This window comes from Bactrocera latifrons, unplaced genomic scaffold (genome assembly GCF_001853355.1).
Source record: "Bactrocera latifrons isolate USDA-ARS-PBARC rearing strain unplaced genomic scaffold, ASM185335v1 scaffold_8, whole genome shotgun sequence".
In the NCBI taxonomy this organism is placed as follows: domain Eukaryota; kingdom Metazoa; phylum Arthropoda; class Insecta; order Diptera; family Tephritidae; genus Bactrocera; species Bactrocera latifrons.
Genome location: NW_017537489.1, coordinates 3,612,695 through 3,633,821, shown reverse-complemented (window position 1 = coordinate 3,633,821; position 21,127 = coordinate 3,612,695). Strand labels below are relative to the sequence as shown.

General features: G+C 37.1%; 4 protein-coding genes across 4 annotated transcripts; 2 read left to right on the top strand and 2 right to left on the bottom strand.

Moving 5' to 3' along the window:
* Positions 1-1,207: 1,207 nt before the first annotated feature.
* LOC108976733 lies at positions 1,208-3,797 on the bottom strand. Its single transcript, XM_018945996.1, has 4 exons — positions 3,596-3,797; positions 1,941-2,052; positions 1,408-1,873; positions 1,208-1,352 (listed from the first exon to the last, which is right to left on the bottom strand). Exons 1-4 carry the CDS (start codon positions 3,638-3,640, stop codon positions 1,241-1,243), a joined length of 735 nt encoding a protein of 244 aa, XP_018801541.1. The 5' UTR covers positions 3,641-3,797; the 3' UTR covers positions 1,208-1,240.
* Positions 3,798-6,533: 2,736 nt separating this feature from the next.
* LOC108976682 lies at positions 6,534-12,244 on the bottom strand. Its single transcript, XM_018945926.1, has 8 exons — positions 12,165-12,244; positions 11,885-12,005; positions 11,346-11,805; positions 11,141-11,270; positions 7,599-7,667; positions 7,410-7,527; positions 6,725-7,349; positions 6,534-6,663 (listed from the first exon to the last, which is right to left on the bottom strand). The coding sequence occupies exons 1-8, from the start codon at positions 12,177-12,179 to the stop codon at positions 6,534-6,536; spliced, it is 1,668 nt and encodes a 555-aa protein (XP_018801471.1). The 5' UTR covers positions 12,180-12,244.
* A 2,904-nt stretch (positions 12,245-15,148) lies between these two features.
* LOC108976736 lies at positions 15,149-15,831 on the top strand. Its single transcript, XM_018945998.1, has 2 exons — positions 15,149-15,217; positions 15,305-15,831. The coding sequence occupies exons 1-2, from the start codon at positions 15,188-15,190 to the stop codon at positions 15,743-15,745; spliced, it is 471 nt and encodes a 156-aa protein (XP_018801543.1). The 5' UTR covers positions 15,149-15,187; the 3' UTR covers positions 15,746-15,831.
* A 3,857-nt stretch (positions 15,832-19,688) lies between these two features.
* LOC108976730 lies at positions 19,689-20,553 on the top strand. Its single transcript, XM_018945992.1, has 2 exons — positions 19,689-19,796; positions 19,888-20,553. The coding sequence occupies exons 1-2, from the start codon at positions 19,770-19,772 to the stop codon at positions 20,296-20,298; spliced, it is 438 nt and encodes a 145-aa protein (XP_018801537.1). The 5' UTR covers positions 19,689-19,769; the 3' UTR covers positions 20,299-20,553.
* Positions 20,554-21,127: the final 574 nt, after the last annotated feature.

The following is a 21,127-nucleotide window of genomic DNA, read 5'->3' as shown; positions in this document are numbered from 1 at the left end:
TTTCTTGGTCGTCGTATTTAATGTTCTCCTCTAAGAATAAGTGACTAAAGTTTACACAAAAGACATGCCTACAGATACTTACATAGCTATGAAACCTCGGCTAAAGCTATTCTCATTGCGAAGCATTTGGATCGACCTCTTTATTGAGGTATGATGCCATTTGCTTTAACTAAGCTTGAAATTAAGTTAAAGCAAAGAAGTCTGTGCATATATGTAGTTTCTTCGAAAATCTACCAAAATATTTATGTAAAAATTCGTCAGTGTGTTCAGCAACGGTTTCCATTCATCATGTCACTTTTCGCTTTGGTACAACGCGTGGAAATTTTCCAAGACTACTATACAAATTTACGTTCTGCGAAAAATTTTCAACTTCCGTTGATCGACAAATCATCTTATCACATGAGACCTATTTCTCGTTGAATGGCCTCGTCAACAAACAAAATTGTAACTATTGTGGTGAGCCAATTGCATCAAACAAATAAGTTAGGTGTAGCCGAATATTTCATACTTTCGCAACTTGCAAGGATTAAAGCCGAGGTAATACCTCCAGGTACAAAAGACTTAAGTTATATGGATTCTATTATGTCAGAAGAGTGTTCGGTTGCAATTGGTCGAGCAGGTAACGAGCTATGTGATTTCACCTAAAAGAGGGCGTTGCCACGACCATTGTAAAATTTTTACCCCACTCATTTCAACCCCTCTCATACTTATTTCAACCGCTCTCATACCATAAGGTTAAATTTAATGTCTCTGGGGTACTTAGTTATTCACTTAAGGCGCTCTTAGTAGTTTTTAACAGTACCGTTATATGGAGAATGGGCGAGGTTATAACCGATTTCATCTATTTTTACGGTAGGAGTTCTTATAAAAATATCTCTAGCCGAATTTAGTTCGGTACATTTCATTTATTTGAGGGTTGGGTCACGGCACACTTTTACAAAAGAAGTTTAGCTTAGCGGCAAATGAACAAACGGGCACACAGACAGTGACTGTCTCTCGGAATTCAACTTGCCTCGACATCTTGGTCATTTATGTATATATAAATATAAACCCTATATTTAACTCGATTAATTTTAGGTGATACAAACAAACATTTGGTAAACAATCCTATTATACCCTGTAGCAATATGTTGCAGGAGTATAAAATAAACCGAATCCATTTTGATCAAATTTGAGTGGTTTATTTCACTTTAACATCACGTCGTTCTTACTGGCAGACACTCTATAAGAAAACATTTATTCAAGTACAGTACATTGGCTTATAAATAGTGCAAGCTTTTGATTCTATGCTGAAGTATGTGTTCGCAGGACACGAATACTCAACGCCTCTCGCATTCCGACAGTATACATATCTGAAAGAGCAACACACATTAACCAACAACTTTTTTGACTTAGAACGGACTTTACCTTTTGCAATAGGGATCGTTTGGTATGGTTGGATAGAGCCCACTCCGTGTTTGTTGGGCACAAACTTCATTCGGTGTCAATGGATATGTACTAGTTGGAGTTGTACTTTCTGTAGTGGCTGTAGTTGCTGTTGTCGTATCGGTGGAAGAATCGACGACATCACAGGTAACAGTATATGTACCGGCCGTGCTAACACAAACAGCATCACTCGTTGCGTCACACACAAATCCACTGGGGCAATAACCCACCTGGCCGGTGGGATGCACAGCGCCATAGCACATTTGGAATGTGGTGCGACTTAAACATGCGAAGAGCGCATTAGCCTGAGCCGTGCATTGGCCACAAAGTGATGTGGAACCACAACTGGGCGCACGTGTTGCACTCGCTTGCAGACAGATGGCGTTATATTCGGTACACTCAAAGCCCTCCTTGCAGTGATACAACACGTCCATATTGGGATTACTATCTGTTAAAAGGTGAATGCAGATAGAGATAATATTTGATAATATTTGATAAAGAATGATTAGGCTTACCCCCAAAGCAGAGATAGAAAGATGTTGAATTAATACAGGCGACTTGATTATCCTGACAAACGTTGCACGTAGCGCTGGTTGAGTCGATGAAGAAGTAAATGCAGATTGTTACCTAGCAATGTATATGGTTAAGAAGTAACAAGTATTTTGTTAGAAGTAGTAAAATAAGTCAGTGTGTGTTCAAGCATAAACAACAACTTGATTTTGATAAGGTATGATATAAGAGATTGAGTTATACATATATACGGTATGGAGTCAGCAGTGAGTTCGGCTATCACTGAATTATTTATATGAAGGCCAGAGGAGATACTTAACCGATTTTAGCAAATTTTTAGCACCTGACCACACCATTTTCTGGAAAATATTTATCGTTCATTACAATAAGATATTTTGAAGATTGATCGGAATTTTTCAAATAAAGTCAAGGCACACACATTGAGGCTCTCACCTTCGATGCCTGGAGCCTTGATAAGTTATGGTCGGACATCGACCATTATTTATTCAGAGGTGCTCCACTATGAAGGCACTATTTTGTATTCTGATATTTTTGTTGATGTTTGTTTTATACATTGCAAGATGAAAGTATCTGATGCAGTTTAAAATTGTTGCATAATGGAAGTAGGCGTGGTTGCGTAGTCCGATTTCATCCTCTTGACTGACAAAAATTATGTTTTTGACGGATTAACTATCAGTATTACGATTTTTTACTTAATTATAACCTTTCTAGACAGATCTATATAGATAAACGCCCACAAGTAGTATTTCTTGTTACCAATTTGGCCGGTCGGAAGGAATTCGGAGTGCACCCCACCTCGGTAATCGAAAAAAACTGTCAACATAACTTCGTCACCAATAATAATAAATCTTATGATATTCTGGTAGTCGGAAAGCGTTGTTTCACAGATGTTAATGCGATGCTGTTTTCGAAAGAATTTTGTAATTTTGGAACCAATCGCTTCACTTTATGAAGGTCCATATGATCTTTCAAAAATGGTTTCTTTCAAAATGTTTTTCACTGATTATTTCGATATGCCAACCAGCGTCAACGAGTTCTCGACCCTTTTTGAGTAATTTATGCCAATCAAAAACACTTTCTCGCAACAAACAATTATCACCGAAGGCCTTGTTCAACGATCTGAACGTTTCGGTACCACGAATTTGATTCCGTACACAAAATTTAATAGAACTTCTTAGTTCAATAATTTCACACATCGTAAAAATCGCCGTATACAGTTTATGCATGAATACAAAAAAATTTCTTTTTTCTAGCACCTGTAAGTATTTCTCTCCCTTGCTTGGCATATAAATATGTGTATCTATCTTTATAACTTTCATGTGGCACAAGCAACTGTTGGGTGAACAAATTTATTATACTCGTATAAGTACCCCGTGAAACATATTTCGAGAGTTTAAAACACAAATTGATTTTTAGAGACTTTTTGAATAAAGCTTAGTTTCTCTCCAAAAATGCCTATTTATAATATTTTAGTATAATGTGTTGAAAATATTAACTTTTAATAAATTTATTTCTATACATATACGAATAGTATATAACATTTTTATATAAAGCAATTATAGGTTTCACTTCTGAAAATTCACGCACTCGTATATGTACACTATATCACCGTCACCAAAGAAAAATTAGTCCCACATACTTGCAAGAAAAGAAAGATCCATTTGTTTATCACGCGGAACGCCATTTTGTGGTGCTTTCAATAAAATATTGTGAATCAAAAGTCGCTTAAGAATTTGCACAAGGTTTTTAAAAACACTTTTGGATTCCAAAAATAATTAAGAACTTAACTTTTCACAAGCTTTTCCTTTTCACCGCTACTTGTATAACTTTTCTTAGCTAACGCGGCACAACAACTGTTAGCGCAATGAACTTTGGATTTGATTTTAAATGGGCCTCTATATTATTCCTATGTTCGGGACAGTTGCTCTCTGACACTTTTGTCCATTTCTTCTCATCTGCAATTGTGTGTTGGTAGCTATTTTTCATGCTAATTGACTTGTTGATTTTTCTAATTTAACTCCCGAAAGCGTAAAGCTTACGAGTAAATAGAATTTAGATTAAGAAAATACTGTATGAAATCAGGTACCAGTGGTAGCGTGAGTTCGTGCATGGCTAACAAATAGTTCACAAGATTTTTTGTAGAGTTGTTTTTTTTTTTTTTTTTTTTTTTTTTTTTATGGAAGAGCTCAGCTCCCATAAAAATGGTAATGCCTCGGATGTCAAAATTAATTTCGAGGAGATTCTTTGAAAAAATGTGTACGGAAAAATCGAGATACACTTTTTGTAGGTAACATTTCTTCAGAATCTCGCTAATATTTTTTAAAATTTCACTGTTTTTCTTTTCAATTTGAAACGCTACTATTTACATGGCTTCATTTTATGTAATCTCGCTGAACTTTTTTAACATAACCTCTCTGTTATTGTGAAGTCTCGTCTTGCAACTGGATTTGTATTGAGTTTTGGAAAACCCGACGTAACAAAATTTACCTAATAATATTTTATGGCGTCGACATAATATGACTTTTTTATAGTATTTCTGGGACTGACTTGAAAGGGACCTGAACTTGTCATGAAAACTCGGCTACCTACGATCTAGTCGTAACAAAGGAAGAACTCATCCTTCTCAGATTTGAATCCTGTTCCCCATTTCGAGTCTTCAAAGGTCTAGCTCTTGAAAATATTTTCGCTAAGACAGAGAATGCTTAAAAACTATAAAACTATGCATTTATATAACTAAGTTTGGGTACTTTAAGAACCAAGATCGTTTATAATATAATATATTCAGGCCAAATATGTGGTAAAATTATGCCTAAAATGACTGCATACGGAGAAAGAAAAAAGTAAACATTTATGTTTACCTAACTATTTAAATTCTTAAGCGTGTGAAATTAAAGAGGCAGACAATTTCTGCTTCTGTTGTCAAAACTAAGATAAAATTCAACTTTTATCTGTTTGTTTGCGAAGATAATTTAGAAATAGCTTAAGTATTATGAAGTAAACTCAGCTTATTCAACTTGAAAAAACAAGTAGTGGATTTGTCAAAATACGAGGGCTACTACATTTTTGCTTAAGTTTTATAGCCTATAGGCCATATTTGTTTACCGTTCTTTTGACACTTCTCTTCAGAAAGGTTTGTCAATTCATGGAAATATATATGATCCAACAACGAGTAGAAATTATTAAAATTTACTACCGATATTTGGAGTCGGTGGTCTCAACTTTAAGAGCCCTACGCCCAATTTATGGGCGTCATAATCGATCTGTAAGATCAACAATTGAGCATCTAGTGGAAAAATTTATATACACAGCCACAATACAAAATATTTCCGTGCCAATGAGACAAAGAAGTTGCCGTAATGTCGAAAATATTGCTGTCGCGAGCGCATTAGTTGAGGACGACATAAATCAGTCTCTCACACGTCGTTCTCAAGCGTTGGTCATCTCTGTGAAATCGTTGTGGTGAGTTTTGCAAAAAGATCTTGGAATACATCCTTACAAGATCAAATTGACGCTGAGCATCAACTCGAAAATTATGCGGATTTTCATCGATCAGCCATGAATGATCTGTCTGAATGACTTCGTCAATAAGCAAAATATGCGTTATTGGTATGACAGCAATCCACACGCACTTCATGAGTCACCATTGGTTCATTGTAAAACCGTTATATGAAATGTTTTCAGAAATTATCATTAAAACTAAATTAAGACATTTTTGTTTCTTCTTGATCTGTTTGAGGCAACATTGCTGTCGTCGAAGTATAAAAGAACAAACACTTATTTGTAAAAATCCTTTTCGCTCTAACCATCTGGAAAAATCTCTAAAGAACGTAGAATTGGGGTTAATATTTCGCAACTAAGGTAAGGTACGTTCGGGTTCCTTCTACAATGCTTCCTTTAATTCTATTCCAGCAAATTCGCTGCCAGCCAAAGATACATGATACGTACCAAGATGTTTCAGCCTTAGTTTAGCAAAGATGGGCAATGGAAGAGGAAGTGAAAAGATGAGTCCAGTCCACTTCATCTTCCTCATTACAGCTTTGGCAGCTTTCTCAATAAACCCATTGGAAATGGTCCAGCCAGAACACCTATAATTGTGGGGATGACTTTGCTAAGAGCCAATAGTACTGGTGAGCTCTTACGATTCACTCCGGGCCCGAAAGTTATGGCAGTTGCACAAGTTATGGTTCTTAAGCAGCGCTTGCTGAGCTCATTGGTGGTCCAATGGTACAACGCCAGAACGCAAGCAGACATCGTGGAACCGGTTCGATTCCAATGGAATGAAATTGAGGAAAGGATGCCCTCCTAGCTAGCTGATCGGATTAGCAGTTTTCAGCGATTCCGCTGTGGCCTAGTATCCATAGTTGTCTAATAGTAAAGTAGCTTGAAGATATTTCTAATGAGATCAATCACTTCTTGATGTGTTTTGAGCGCACAGTCTGCGAGCTCTGAGCTAGTTTAGCTGCTCGGCTGTCAGAGTGAATACACATCTCTCTATAGGAGCTTGCACTCTGTATTTTAACTCAAAAAGAGTAAAGTAATCAGTTTATAAAGAAATATATACATATATTGCTTTTATTTTAAACACAGTTATTTGGTTTAATAGTTTGACAATTTCTTAATTCCGCATTAAAAAATCGACCAACAGGACACTGCATTATGAGCGCGGTAAGGCCCGAGCCAGAACCCGAGCTTGAGCAATACAAGTAGCTGAAATAAATGTGTCATAGATACATATAGAAAATACCGTAACCATTTTGACAATTCTCACGTGGTACAACTGTTGTCAGCGGGATTCGAATAACGGCCAACAAGTGTTTGACTTGCACAGAACTCCACTGGTGATGGACTGGTCGTGGGTGCCACACTTGTTGCATCATTTGTTGAAACTGTAGTAGAAGTAGCAGACGGTACTGCGATGGTCCCTGGTTGTGTTGTAGTTGTGTTTATTCCAGGTGTAGGTTTTATGATTGCGGTTGTTGTAGTTGTATCCACTGGTGGTGTGGGTTGTATAATAACCGTTGTTTCAGCTGACTCACTGCTTGGTGGCGCATCCACAGCCACACTTACATCACACATATCATTGGAATTCGTTAGGCATTCATTTACGCATGGCACTTTACCGGTCTGCGCCACCGATGTGCGACATACTTGACCTGTGGGACAGGATGCGCGTATATCGGTCAGCGCATATCCCATGCACATGGTGAATGTGGTTCGGCTGGTGCAGGTGAAGCCACCATCCATAACATCGGCGCACTGACCGCATTGCTTGGTGTTGCCGCAGGCGACTTCTATATTGGGATTGCTGCTGGGATCCATACAAATTGGACCCAGTGCGGTGCAGACCTCTTCCTCATTCGGGCAGCTGAATTCTTCGCCTAAATTTGGCAAACCTATTGAACGAGATTTATTATTACACAGTTTTTTATGGAATTATGTAATTTTCTACTTGCCGCCGAAACAAAGATGAAATGTTTTGTTGCTGGCGCAGGCGACGCCATTGCTATTGCAGTTGTAACAAATCGCGGCGCTTTCCTGGAGTGTCAGTATGATAACATACACGGCGAAAAGCTGCTGAGAAAGAAAAAGTGTCTTTCATTTAATCTATGAATTATTTTTTACTTTTCAAGATAATACTTTACCACACTTTTAAACATGTTGAACTGGTCTCTTTGGCACACTAACGGTGTCGTTAAACTTGCTTGGGTTGACTAACTGTTTTCTGCTGGATGTAACTTGTTTTATGGGTATCGTAAGAGTTTAACCCTTGTATTGCCATTGTAGTTTATTAGCTTTCCTACATCTGGGCGGATTCGTATAAAAACAACTAGGTTATTTCTTTTACAGCTAAAAAAAACAACTCTGGTTGACCTCAAGACATTAAAATCATGCAAGAGAAAAAAATTTCCTTTCCGCGTCCACTTAATAGAGAACTGATAAGTTGTAAGTTTTCTTCCCAAATTGTCCCAAACACCGCCCAACACACCGCGAGAAGAAAGCGAATAAATTAGCAGCCAAAGATAGATTTTCTTTTAGACAAAATTATTGTTTTATAAAACCATTGAGAATTACAAATACATAACCAATATATTGTCAGGAACTCTTTATCAGCTTCAGGCCGATATACTTCTCATTAAGGTAGAGATAGATTCACTGCTGCGGAGTGCAGCCTCTTTCAGAGAAGTGACTATCCACTCTGATAATAGGGCTGTGCGTTCAGGCACGCACGAATAACAAGTTCAAGGCCGGTTAAAGCATGCCTTACCTCGTTAACAACGACATTGAATCGCAGGTAACTATGAAATAAACAATATGGTAACAAAAGACACCCCAGTGTCATTACTGGATGCCTTAGCTTCGCCGAAGATTGGTCAGTGCTGGTCGTCTCTCGTTTCTGGAGTAAAGCTGACGAAGTGGCAAGAAAAACCAACATCCGTTATCAATAGGATGGTACCGGGTAGGTGCCCCCCTCCCCATGTGATTCTACTGGTTAACTGGGCTTCACAGCATCTTGACTACCGCTGGGCAACCATCAATTCAGGCGCTGTCGCAAGATCCCTTTTGCTCATACGATATCCAGTGGGTTCTTTGTCCTCAGTAAGGTCAGTCTCTTGGCATATCGACAGTGAAATGTTGAGAATCTTACGTGGCCAGCTGCAGAAGGTGTATGGAAGAAAACGAAGTAGCAACATATCAACACTTCCTTTTTATCGCCCCGCATTTCCAAGATCGATGCTAAAAATTATTGTTTTAATATTAAATGCCCAATGCTAAAAATTTAGGAACTGACACACACAAATAACCCACCGAGGGATATATACATAACAAAGTGAATATAAAAGTTAAACGCCAATTGTGTTATCTACAAGTATAACTATAGTTTTTCTATTTAATTTCGTGGCTGTTACCGGGTTAAGCCACTTTTTGTTATTTTGATGAACGGCATTGCAGATAAATTGTTGTTATTCAAGTTTAATTAAGATAAGCATAAAAATCCATGTTTGGAGGATTAAATTATTTTTTGCCCCACAGTTTGGATGACCGTGATAATAATATAGCATATCTATACTAATGGAATAACGCAAGTGTCTAATTTTGGATTAAATCAGTAACTTTATTAGCAATCTGAGATATGAACACATTTAATTGGATTCAAACATACCACGTCCAGGAAATAAAATAAAATAATTGATGCTTGAGAATCAACGATTAACAGTCAAAGTGGTTTAGTCAAAGTCTTTGTGGCATCGTTGAAATATCGGAAGGATCAGTCAAAACTATTTTGAAAGACAAAGCACTATTGGTTCCAAAATCATTAAATTCTTTCAAAAAACACCAAGATGTTAATGTCTGTAGAACTGCAGGATGTCATGAAACCTATTTGCTGGCGCTGAATCTTGGATCAATGCTTACGACCCCGGTGACAGACGATCAGTGTGATAAATATAGTGGCAACGGTGAGCCCAAGCCGAAAAAACCACGTCAAAGCAGGTCAAAGATAAGGTTATTTTGACAGTTTTCTTCGACTATGGAGGTGTGGGGCACTCCGAATTTCCTTCAACCGCCCAAACTGTCAAGAAGGAATACTATTTGAGTGTTATGAGTCGTTTGCGAGAAGCTTATCGTAAAAAGAGGTCGAAATTATGAACCGACGTCTTGGTTTTTGCACCGTCGCAAAAAGCATTGATTCTTCGTGAGGTTTTCGCGAAATATTCAACCAATATCATGTCGCAACACTCAAATTCTAATCTACCTCCGTGTGACTTCCGACTATCCAGCACACTCGAACGACAGCTCCGGGGAAACCATTTTGAGACAATTGAAAACATTAAACATGAAAATGCTAAGCCTATTGAAGGCGTTTCCGAAGTTTACTTTAACAACTGCTTCGAGGATTGGCAACGTTGGTACAAGTGTATTAGAGCCAAGGGAGATTACTTCGAGGAGAATTAAAAATTTTAAAGTTTTAAAAACTTCATACAGATGTAATACTAAATAGGCGACTTTTTCATTGTTGTGAGCTTTAGCTTGGTATGGACCTTATAGGGACAAGTATAATCACATGTTTTCACCTTGAAAAAACTGTAGCGCTTCCTAATAATATTTGCAATAGTCGGTTTCTTGGTTTTAAAAATTACTGTTTACTCACTTACTTAATACATACAATTTGGAATTATTTCTGTAGCTGTTGTTTTTCAATGTCTGTTGGCCACTCTAGCTGAGCACGTACTACAGTTCTACTCATATTGTCGTAGGTCGAAGAGATGTAGTTAATTTATTTATAATTATCTATCTCAATATTTATATTTGGGAGAATGGAGTAATGTGTAGACGTTGACGCAAGTGAGGAAAGTTCTCTGATCGCTTGGGAGTGGGCAGAAATGATTCTTTTACATGTGACTCAAGCAGCTCACGACTTCGGCCAAGTATTCTCTGGGTAGCCTAAGAACATCCGTTTGAAGGCGAGATAAAGTGAAGATAGGGTTGTGCGACCATGGTAAACGAAATAAGGACTACGAATTGTGGGCATGCACTTGGAATGTCCGGTCCCTTAATTGGTAAAGTGCCGCTGCCCAGCTGGTTGATGTCCTCATGAAAATAAAGGCTGACATCACTGCCGTGCAAGAAATGCGATGGACGGGACAAGGAGATAGACAAGTAGGTCCTTGTGGCATTTTTTACAGTGGCCACATAAAGGAGCGCAAGTTTGGTGTGGGATTCGTGGTGGGAGAGAGACTCCTCCTGGCTTGTTGTTTTTTAATTGTGCTTTTATGGAAGGGATTATACTATCCAACATACCCCAGAGTTCTTTATTAACGAGACTAATTTGTTGTTAGTCTAAATGACTTTGAATTCCGTAGAGCCATTTAGGTAAAGGAACTAAAGTAGTTAGTTCAGCACATGTTCTAAATTGTATTATATTGTCAACTTTATTATTGAGCTGTTAAGCAAAAAAGACCGAAATTCATTTCGTCAGCTTCTGCTAAATTCGACTTCCACTTTTTAGCTTCGTAATAAGTTCTCTGTTCACACTCTACTTGGTTGCAATTTACAGTGGCAATTGAAAGACCATAAACACTTTTTTATACTTTGTCTTTATTTACAATCGATAAAATTTCTTATATTATAGTTTCTATATGCGAACCCTGCCCTCTGAAAGGTTCATAGTGTTTGAATATTTCTATAACTGAGTACAACCCGCTGGCAGAGCAGCTTGACATTCAATTGCACTTGAATTAAAGTATGTTGTGCCAGGGCAAGTCATCAGAATACCAACTAAACTACCACTTGAACGTACACTGCAGTAGATATATCTAAAAGTATATTAAAAACAATATAAGATTATACATTTTTCAGATATCGTTGAAGAATGCGGTGAGCACACTTACGTTCGACATGTGGCGTCATTCGGATTCGGGTAGCGACCTACTGCAGTTTGACTACTGCACACGGTTGGCTCCACACCGGAACTACTCTCAGTTGTTCCCGTTGTGGGCGTGGCAGTTGTGGCATCCGGAGATATAATATCGCACATATCCGCAATATTAGTCAAACACTGACTGACGCAAGGACTGACACCATCATTCGCACGGGAAGTTAAACAAACGTCATCGCTGGGACAGGTGGAATGTATGCTTGATGGTTCTCCACCTTGACACATGACAAACGTGTTGTGGCTGGTGCATGCGTAACTGCCATCGGCAACACCAGTGCAGAGTCCACATTGTTCTGTGTTGCCACAATCGGCTTGAATATTTGCACCGCTGGCGGAATCGAAACAAATCGCACCCAAATTGGTGCAAACTTGACCGGCATTCGGGCAGGAATATACGGCACCCTGTGCTACGCCTGCGTAAAATTGAGTGGTTGATTGAAATAACTGTATTTTTTGTAAAACAAAAAACAAAAACTAGCGCTTTTTATTTACCGCTAAAGCATAGTTGAAAGGTGGTATTTGATATGCACGCAGCGCCGTTGTTGTTGCAAACATTGCACTCGGCGTTGCACAAGCGCGCCGTCAGCAAAGCGCCAAGTATTATGGTCGTGAACTGGTGGGAGAAATGGTGTGTTAATTGAATTTTCAAAAATTTTGTTTTATAATTTTTTTATTACAATTTTTTTTTCTATAATTTTTCTATAATTTTTTAAAATAAACATTTTTTATAACTTATTCCTAATATTTTACGAATTCCTTCTCATCTCCTTACGCTATATTTCCACATTTTGTTATAACTTGCAATCTCTAGTAACTCTTGTGTTTCGTCTACTGAAGTGTTTTACAACTAAACTCTTTATAACGGCTGCTGTGGATTTTATATTTTTCCGGTTGTTGTGTTCTCAGCTGACATAATTTATATTCTGTCACTTTGTAAACTAGATTACGCTTAAATACATACGAATGCATATTTGCGTAGTTTAAATCTTAATATGTGTGAGTGTGGCGCTAATTAGACAACTTCAAGGAAATGTACTTATTTATAAACAAATGAAGCGCGTTTAACGGTAGAAGCTTAAATGGCACTAGAAGCATCCCTCTGGCATTTGAGCTCTTTGATATTCAAGACTGTTGCAAAATAGTCTTGATTTCAGTAAATACAAGATTATTTTGATGAGTTCTATCTTTAACCTGGTTTTATCGCTTTCGAAAAGACTAAGAAATTCACAATTTACCTAATGCGTAAACAACAATTTTTAGGCACATTTTGTCCTTATTTCCTTTGTTATATGAGATGTTTTGCGATTTTAAACATGCTCAAACTATTTTTCTACAATCTCATAACCTCTGCCGAATACTCTACGCAACGCAAGCAGTTGCGTCGACCACTTTGTTAGTAAAGTGTACGCTTGAAAATACTTTTAGTGCTTCCGTGGCCATGATTTCATAAGAAATTCAATATTTCTTGAAACCCAGACCAAGTTTATTGTATAAATGGCATAACAATCCAAACTAGTCTAAAGACTCATTTCACATATGATGCGGATTTTGGTAAATTTTCTTATAACCTCTCACCGTGTATTAACGGGTTGCTTGAGTTTTCGGGTTTCAAAACATCGAATATTTTTATGTCTTATTAAATTTGTGTTATTAAATTTTACAACAACTCTACGATATTTCAAGTTGATCCGAGTAATAGTTTCGGAGATACAGCCTTGAGAATTTGCGCGCTCGTTGCTAGCTGGGCTAAATGATGCGTTCTTAAATGCGTTTTTCTCGAAACTGTGCTTATGAAGTGGGTTGGCACGATTTCTCTAGAACCGATCTTTATGAAATTTTTTGCAGGTCCTTGAGATGCAACTCTTAAAATTCGATTACAACTACTCGAAAAAAAAGTAGAGAAATTTTCATTTTTTTGTAATAATGTCTGACAAAAATTAAATTTTTCAGTTTTTTTCCTTCATCCGGTTCTAAGTTGAGGTTTTAACCAAAAACAAATATTTTTTCCCTGCCCGATGGGGTCGAATTTAAATTATTTTTTTCCAAAAATTTTAAAATTTCTTTGTCACTTTTAAATTTAAGTTCAGTTTGGCAAAATAAATTAATCGATTTTAAGCGTTTTTCAACCAATTACTGCATACTGACAACAACAANACGCGAATAAACCTTTAGTGACTAGCACGCGGTAACAAAAGGTCAACACAATGAGAAGTCGGATTAATGGAAATCAGATATTTTTTTACAATATACCAAACTGTTGTTGGGAAAATGTTATTATTTTTATTTTTATTTTTTTTATTTTTTTTATTTTTTTTTTTTTGACCAATCCAAATTTAATTTGTTTGCACCCGCCGGAAATACCAAAAAGTTAATTCTCACGATGATTCAGCTCCTTGCCATAAGGTCAAACCGGTAACCAAAGCGTAAAAGTATTGAATAGATTTTTCGATAATTCACTACAAACACTTGTAGGTTACAAACCAAAAACATGAAAATTCTTATGGAACTGAGTCTCTCAGGTGGCCAGGAAAGAGCTTAGAACTCAATCCAATTGATAACTGCTGGCATTATATGCGCAAGAGAATTAGAGAAAAGTGTCCAAAAAGTCGAAAATAAATGGAAAAAAGTATTGAAGCTGTATGGAGTGAAGAAATTAATATAATTTTCTCCAACGCTTGTTTGAATCAATGCCTAAACGAATAGCCGAGTTATTGAATGAACTACTACTATAACAAGCATAATATATACATACCTCGGAATTGATTATACATAAGCCAGCCTTTAGTTGGCATTATTCATGCCCCTGTGGACTAAGAAAATTTGAGAAGGATAAGATTACTGTAATAGAGGTTTTTACTTCCCGATGGAAAGAGTTTTAAATAAAAATTGTGCAAGAATAACATTAGATCGCCAAAGATATCACACTTTAAGCCGATAGGTCTTCACATCTAGATTTTTTAAAACTACTGTGAGAGAGAATCTGCACCCAATAGACGCATTTCGACCCTCTTTTCGAAAAATTTACCAATAAGGACGTAGTTAACATCAGTTTTTAACTGACCTTTTTTTTATTCAGTTTCGTCGAGAGAACAGGTCAGTTTTTTACCCTCCCTAATTTTGGGGGTTCCAACAAGGAAGTGAGGTTAAGAATTTTATCGGAAGATAGCTGTGGAAGGTGTCCTGCGTTTTCAAGATAAAGGCTAGAAAACTTGTGAGATCAAACTTTCGGATATCCCATAGTGACGGTGGAAATAGAAATTAAACGCATGGGCAAATCTGTAAAGGCTGACTTTGCTGACTCATAAGATCGAATACACAAGTTCTGTTATTAAGGCTTAAAAATCGACTGCACATAGTATTCCAAGTGTAATCTCTAGCTCTGCCTAAACCTAATCTAACCGAACAACTACTTCATTGAGATATCAAAGCGCTGACTTAGAAGGACAGTAGACATATATCTACCTATATCTCGGCAGTTCTCACAGTTAACTGGGCTTGTGTCAGAAATCAGCATATTTCACATACTTTATTCGTCAACTTTGCTCTGGTTGAAATTCATAACATAACAGAACTTTACGAAGCGGACAAACGCACCATCACAGCTATCGCGTTTAAACAGAACTCGTGTGAAAGTGTGCGTATTTTCTGATTTATATGATTTTTATTTACATTTGGTGTGTTTTGTCATTCTCCAACTGTGTTTGGCTGTCGAGTAGCGATATAAAAAGCTGGTAGAGCAATTAAAACAAATTTAGTCTTAACTGGGCAAGAAAAACACACGGTATTCAAATCAAAATGAAGTGCAACACACAAATTTCCATTTCGGTAAGAAAATCGACGACGGCAATAAGTAGAAATATACTCCATAAATAATATTTTTTTTTTTTTTTCTAAATATTTTTCTACCTTTAGTTGCTTCTCCTTGCGACAGTCAGTTTGCTGGTGCAACAGACGACAGCGACATGCGGTGTTTGCGGGAGCAATGGCATCGCTTGTATCAGCGAGACACAATTCAATATTTGTTTCAACAACCAACCCGACAACACCACCGCCCACGAGTGCCCCAACGGTGGCACCTGTACGAGTCTGCTGATGAAATGTTCGGAAGCAGCTAACGCACCAGCTGATTGCACTACGACCACTGACATCACATGTGGCTGTGTCGCGGACAGCCCCACGTTTGTTTGCACCAGTCGCACCACCTTTGCTCAATGCAATGGCGCGACAGTCGTTACAACGGGCACGTGTCCGACCGGTTTAACATGTGCGGCACGGAGAGGTGGAGATATTTGTGTAGATGCATGTTATTTAGACGGTGAAATTGAGTGCGATCTTGATGCTCCTGCGAGTTAAAGACATCCTGCTTCGAGTTGAGAAATGCTTATACTTGTTTAGGCTAAAATTGTTTGTTGTATGAATAAAGAGAAAAGTAAAATATACGATTTATTTAGTTAAATAAATTCTTCTATAATTGAAAGCACGTTGTTGAGTATTTAAAAGGATCAGTGGTATAATGAGCTCTTGATTATTGGTATATTTATACCCTGGACTGGGTATGTTAAGCTTGCCACGAAGTTTGTTATCTTTAATTGGAAAAGTTGAAGATCTTACAAGTATATAAATGTTCAGCGGTAATAGCTGAGTCGATTTAACCATAAACAACTCTCTGCTCCACTTATAGTGTATTCTATACAGTTTTAGACGTATAGTATCTATTTGAAAATTTGCATGCACTTCTTATGTAGAAACCGCTCATTTGCTAATATCGGACCACAACAGAATATAGCTGGCAACGATAGATCCAAATCAATAATATGCTGGAAAACTTTGTTATTTGAACAACTCTCCTCACGAAATTTCACAAATATTAGGTTGTCAAAAGAGTCTTGCAGTATTTTTATTGAAATTTTAATTGTTCATAAAATTTTTTTTGATGACTCATGCCCAGCTCTTGACCGATGATACGGCTGCTACCATGCCGGTCTCTTTCTGTATCGGGAACTGTATCGGGTCCATAAACTGCACAAATTTTATTGGCGGCTTGAGATGCATTTTTGCCTTTATCGTTGTAGTACTGTAAAATATGCCGTATTTTCTCTTTATTTTGCTCCATGTTTGCGACGCTGTAACTCACGAACAACTTAAAAGAAACACCAATCAGTCAAACGCGTGAAATGAGCTCTCCAAAAAGGTATAGCATGACCCGATGCGACGAATAAAACCAGAACTACGCGCTCTCAGCCCCAACTAGCGAAAATGCCGCAAGACTTTTTTCTTCAATTTGGTTGAACGGGCTTCAAAATGTTTTTGAGCCATGTCCAGGACAGCCATTCGCATCACCTGAAGGTTAACACGTCAATAAAATGACGGAATTTTTGCTTGATAATTAACGATTAACAGCAGGGTTTTTACTGGATTGTAGGAATATCGGAAGGATCAGTGAAACCAATTTTAAAAGATTATTTGGGTCAAGAAAAGGATATTCCGAAAATTGACTTTAACAACTGTTTCGAGGGTTGGAACAAACGTCGGCACAAATGTATTGGGGCCAAAGAGGATTACTTTGAGGAGGACAACATAGATTTTAAAGAATGAATTAAGAATTTTGATATTATGAAGAAAGTCTTACTGTTTTTTGCTTAAAGTAGTGATACCAGTGTAGTCTTCCAGAAGAAGTTTGCAGATCGCGTTCGACGTGTCATATTCTTGTAACACATGTCTGATCAGCGGACCTTGTTAAAGCTGGCATTGTACTATAGTCTAATTTGAATTACTTATTGAATTTACTCTGAAACATTTTGAGTTATCAGAATATAATGATCAGCCGCCTTATAAGCAGAGTGCGATGACAACTATGCTAACACAAATTCTTGTTTCTAAAAACTTGAGAGTATGTTCGAAGCAACAGCCTACATCTTTTAAACATTTTTCGAAAGTTATATCAAATATTTTGTTATTTTTATATTTCTTTAATAATTTAAAATTTTTAGTCAAGGACCCAACTCTAACAGGACACTTCGATTGACGTATATTTAAATATGTATTATTATCGGATTTTTGTGTTTGATAAAGGCCCGTGCGATATGCTTAACTAAAAACTGAACCTTAAAAATTATATTGCTAACTAAAACCTGCACTTACATACAATCACCTGCAATAAAACAATCACATCAATGGAATCTTTCCTGAAAAGTTAACAACTTGTTTTTAAATTCTGTGCTGCTATTAACTTAACTGGCCTTTTAATAAAATTCTCGAGGTCATGAAACCGCTCATCCTTGCAAAAGCTTACTAAACTAGCCGGCCAGTTTCTTAACTTTTGTGGAATTTTGGCCATGAATAATGGAACTGATAACCTTTTTAGTGGTTAACGCATGCGAAAAGCGTGTACATGCAAATATTTGTATACCTGCTTGTTTATTTACTTACATTTCTAAGACGCAAATATTTTCTTTATTGTTGATATTATTTTGAAAGATAAATTTAAATTTAACTTGAGGAGCTTAATAGAACCTTGAAAACTATTTGGGAATTAACTAGTACGCATTTCTCATTTTGCACAACGTTTGTTTATGCTAAAATGCTATAGATGGAAACATTTCTGTTGTACCAGCTTTGGTTCTCTTTAATGGATATAACGATCTCACTCTCGAGCTCGCTCAAGTATCTCCGTGGTTTTCTAGATAAGAAAAACTAAGCTTGGACCGACCGAGTAAAGGAGAGATACGAGGAAAGAAACACGTATGTAATTTTCACTCCCAAGAAATAGAGATTGAACCAGCGAAGAAATATGTATATTCACTGAGAGATGAAATGGCGAAACAGGAACAGGAGCAAGCGTATTCTGTACTAATCCATATATAGTATGCAGCTTCAAACTAAGTAACTACAATTCGATCTTACAGGCCGAAATAGTGGGCGTAACAGAAGGTGCTCTAAGCAGCAATTCCATAAACATTTTAGTGGATAGTCAAGCGGCAATTATAAACATCCGTAGGGCCAATACAAAGACTCATTGCATTAGGCAATGCAAGAAGGCAATAAATAGACTTTTAGCAAGAAGACAGTCAATATCAGCTTTGACCTGATCATATAGGAATGGAAGGAAATAAAAATGCAAACGAGTTGGCCTGCTGGAGACACAATCCGCCTATGCTGCCCCAAGCTATTCCGCTCCTTCAAGGATTGTTTAAAGCAGTGGATGCTAGAGAAATAGCTCAGGTCTTAGAGCACAAGGCCTACCATAAGTTTTCTTTGAATTGTGTTGGTGGTTGACAGACCTTAAAGCTCGTACTTTAGGGCAGAAGGGAGCTTAGCAACATTGCAGGGGTCATCACAGCGCATTGGTATAAGTATTTGCGGCCGCTTGTGGTCATATAAGTACTACTATATACAACGTTTTGACATACGTCTACTATTTGTGCTGCCTGCAGTAACTTGAAATATGCAGCTCGGCCAAAAAATAGAATTAAACCGAAACCAAAAAAATAAAAGTCCTTCGTTCAAGTATTTAGGATTTGTATCTCAAAAAAAGCAGTTTCGAGAAAAACGCGTTTAAACACGACGCACTTAACCTAACTAGCCTCGTGCGCACAAGTATTCAAGGCTGTATTTCCGAAAATATTATTCGGATCAACTTGAAAATTTTTGGGCAATATTCTAGAGGTGTTTTAAAATATAAGAAGATAGTAAAAAGATCGATTTTTTTAAACCCGTAAACCCATGTAACCCCTTAAGGAAGTTAAAAATATTATATTATCGAGATGAGATAAAAGCTTAATACTCTTAACTGCATTACAAACTATTTCTAATTTCTATTTCGACCAAGGGCACATACACAACCTTGCGACTTGATTTAAAATGTTATATTTGCCAGTTAATATTTATGTACAACACAAACATTTATTTTTCCAAAGCACCCATGACGATCATTTGTAAAACAAACTCTTACATTACGGAATGATCTTTCGGTAGAACACGCTATCGCTAGGAAAGAATAATTAACATTATATTGTGACTATTTTATTTGATATGAAAACACCTAATCCATTTATCATAGTCAGTTTATCACATGAAGTTGACAAACGGTAGCTGTTTAGCATAAATCTTTTTCATCCCAAGAGTATAAATGAGCGAGATAAACCGCAATTTGATTAAAAAATTTTACAAAATTTGCGTTATTTGTTTTGTTTTCGCTATTTTCTCGCAATTCGAATTAGCATTTTTCTCATACTATATGTCTTATTGTCTTGTCTTATCGTTAGCAACATTCGTGCCGGAAGACGCAACAATCTAGAGGCGGCTATAAAGCTAACAGCGATACGACACAATTCAGTTGAATTTAGTTGTCCCTAACAAGTACAACGCAGATACGAAAATGGTTTCCACAAAAGTTTGGCTAATGGTTAGTGTGTATACATATGTACATATATATTATATATACACAAAAAGACAACTTACTTCACATTTTTATAATATTTTTTATTATTTAATAGAGTTGCCTCGTCGCGACAACCCTCTTATACTCTCCCGCATCGGCCAAGTGCAATACTTGCAGCGTCAACGGTATAGCATGCCTCAGCGATAGTTCATTCCTCATCTGCCACAAAGGTGTACCAGATTCATCGCAGGTCTTTCAGTGTCCAGCCGGAGAGGTGTGCGTTTCCCATTCCCTGAAGCGGTGTGTGCCGGGTTCTGTATCCTCAGCAGATTGCGCAGCTGACCAAAATGCCTGTGGCGCCTGTAATGGCAACAAGCTCTTCACCTGTCTCACGCCCACCACTTTTGCGCAGTGTAACAGTACTGCGTTGTTGCGGAGCGTTGTCGGCAGTTGTCCTAGTGGCCTGACTTGTGATTCTTCACGTCCTGAAATTTGTGTTCTTGGCGGCGCCGAGTGTTCGAGATAAGTGATCTGCTTTAAGTGAGTTATAAGGACGTTTACATATTGCTTTAGAAATGTTTAATGTGTTGAATAAATGATGGAAATTTAACTGTGGGCGGAAGTGCTGTTATGTGTTTCTTCATGAAACAAGTCGAGTAAATAATAGATATAAAGCACACTAGTTTTTGTGACCCATAAACCTAATTGAGATTGATATTAAGTAATATATAAACAGTTTTCCAATAAAAATAAGAGTATTTCTTTAAAAATGATACTAATTGTTAAGAAAATTCTAATTTTTTTTATTTAATAGGAAGTAGAATCGATACAAAAAATACAATCATTCAAATTATATCCACTATTTATTTTGCAGGATCAAATTCGGTGAACCCAATTTTCGAGTACTTTTTACACTAAATCAAATCATATATTATAAAAAGCACGCTCAGTATTGACTTTGTAAGCTTGAGCCTGGTTTATTGCTAAAGACCAATGACTTCAAATATTCAAACAAGGTGTGTTTTTATGATGTTAAATCCCAACTTCTTGGAGCCCATTTCAAGTCACAATTTCTTGAAATAATCTAAACTCCAAAATTTTCCCTTAACACTTGGGTTGTTGCACGTGCTGTGTGCCACGTAGCTCCGTCTTGTTGAAACCAGATGTTGTCAAGATCAATTTCTACCAATTGCGATCATAAAAAGTGGATTTTGATCGATTCATACGGCTCTCCACTGACAGTAACGGTGTCACCAGCTTCATTTCGAATTTAGGCGAATGTAATTGTATTTCATGAATAATTTGTGGATTTTCGACACTTTAGTTTATTTACCATACCACTCAGATGAAAGTTA

Excerpts from the sequence above, each read along its gene's own strand:
- LOC108976733 (XM_018945996.1), bottom strand. The coding sequence starts at position 3,640 with ATGGCGTTCCGCGTGATAAACAAATGGATCTTTCTTTTCTTGCAA. Across the intron at positions 1,874-1,940 it reads TTTCTATCTCTGCTTTGGGG|ATAGTAATCCCAATATGGAC; the intron begins GTAAGCCTAATC and ends ACCTTTTAACAG. Across the intron at positions 1,353-1,407 it reads AACGATCCCTATTGCAAAAG|ATATGTATACTGTCGGAATG; the intron begins GTAAAGTCCGTT and ends TTGCTCTTTCAG.
- LOC108976682 (XM_018945926.1), bottom strand. Across the intron at positions 11,806-11,884 it reads CTTTCAACTATGCTTTAGCG|GCGTAGCACAGGGTGCCGTA; the intron begins GTAAATAAAAAG and ends AATTTTACGCAG. Across the intron at positions 7,350-7,409 it reads ATTTCATCTTTGTTTCGGCG|GTTTGCCAAATTTAGGCGAA; the intron begins GCAAGTAGAAAA and ends CTCGTTCAATAG.
- LOC108976736 (XM_018945998.1), top strand. The coding sequence starts at position 15,188 with ATGAAGTGCAACACACAAATTTCCATTTCG. Across the intron at positions 15,218-15,304 it reads ACACACAAATTTCCATTTCG|TTGCTTCTCCTTGCGACAGT; the intron begins GTAAGAAAATCG and ends TTCTACCTTTAG.
- LOC108976730 (XM_018945992.1), top strand. The coding sequence starts at position 19,770 with ATGGTTTCCACAAAAGTTTGGCTAATG. Across the intron at positions 19,797-19,887 it reads CCACAAAAGTTTGGCTAATG|AGTTGCCTCGTCGCGACAAC; the intron begins GTTAGTGTGTAT and ends ATTATTTAATAG.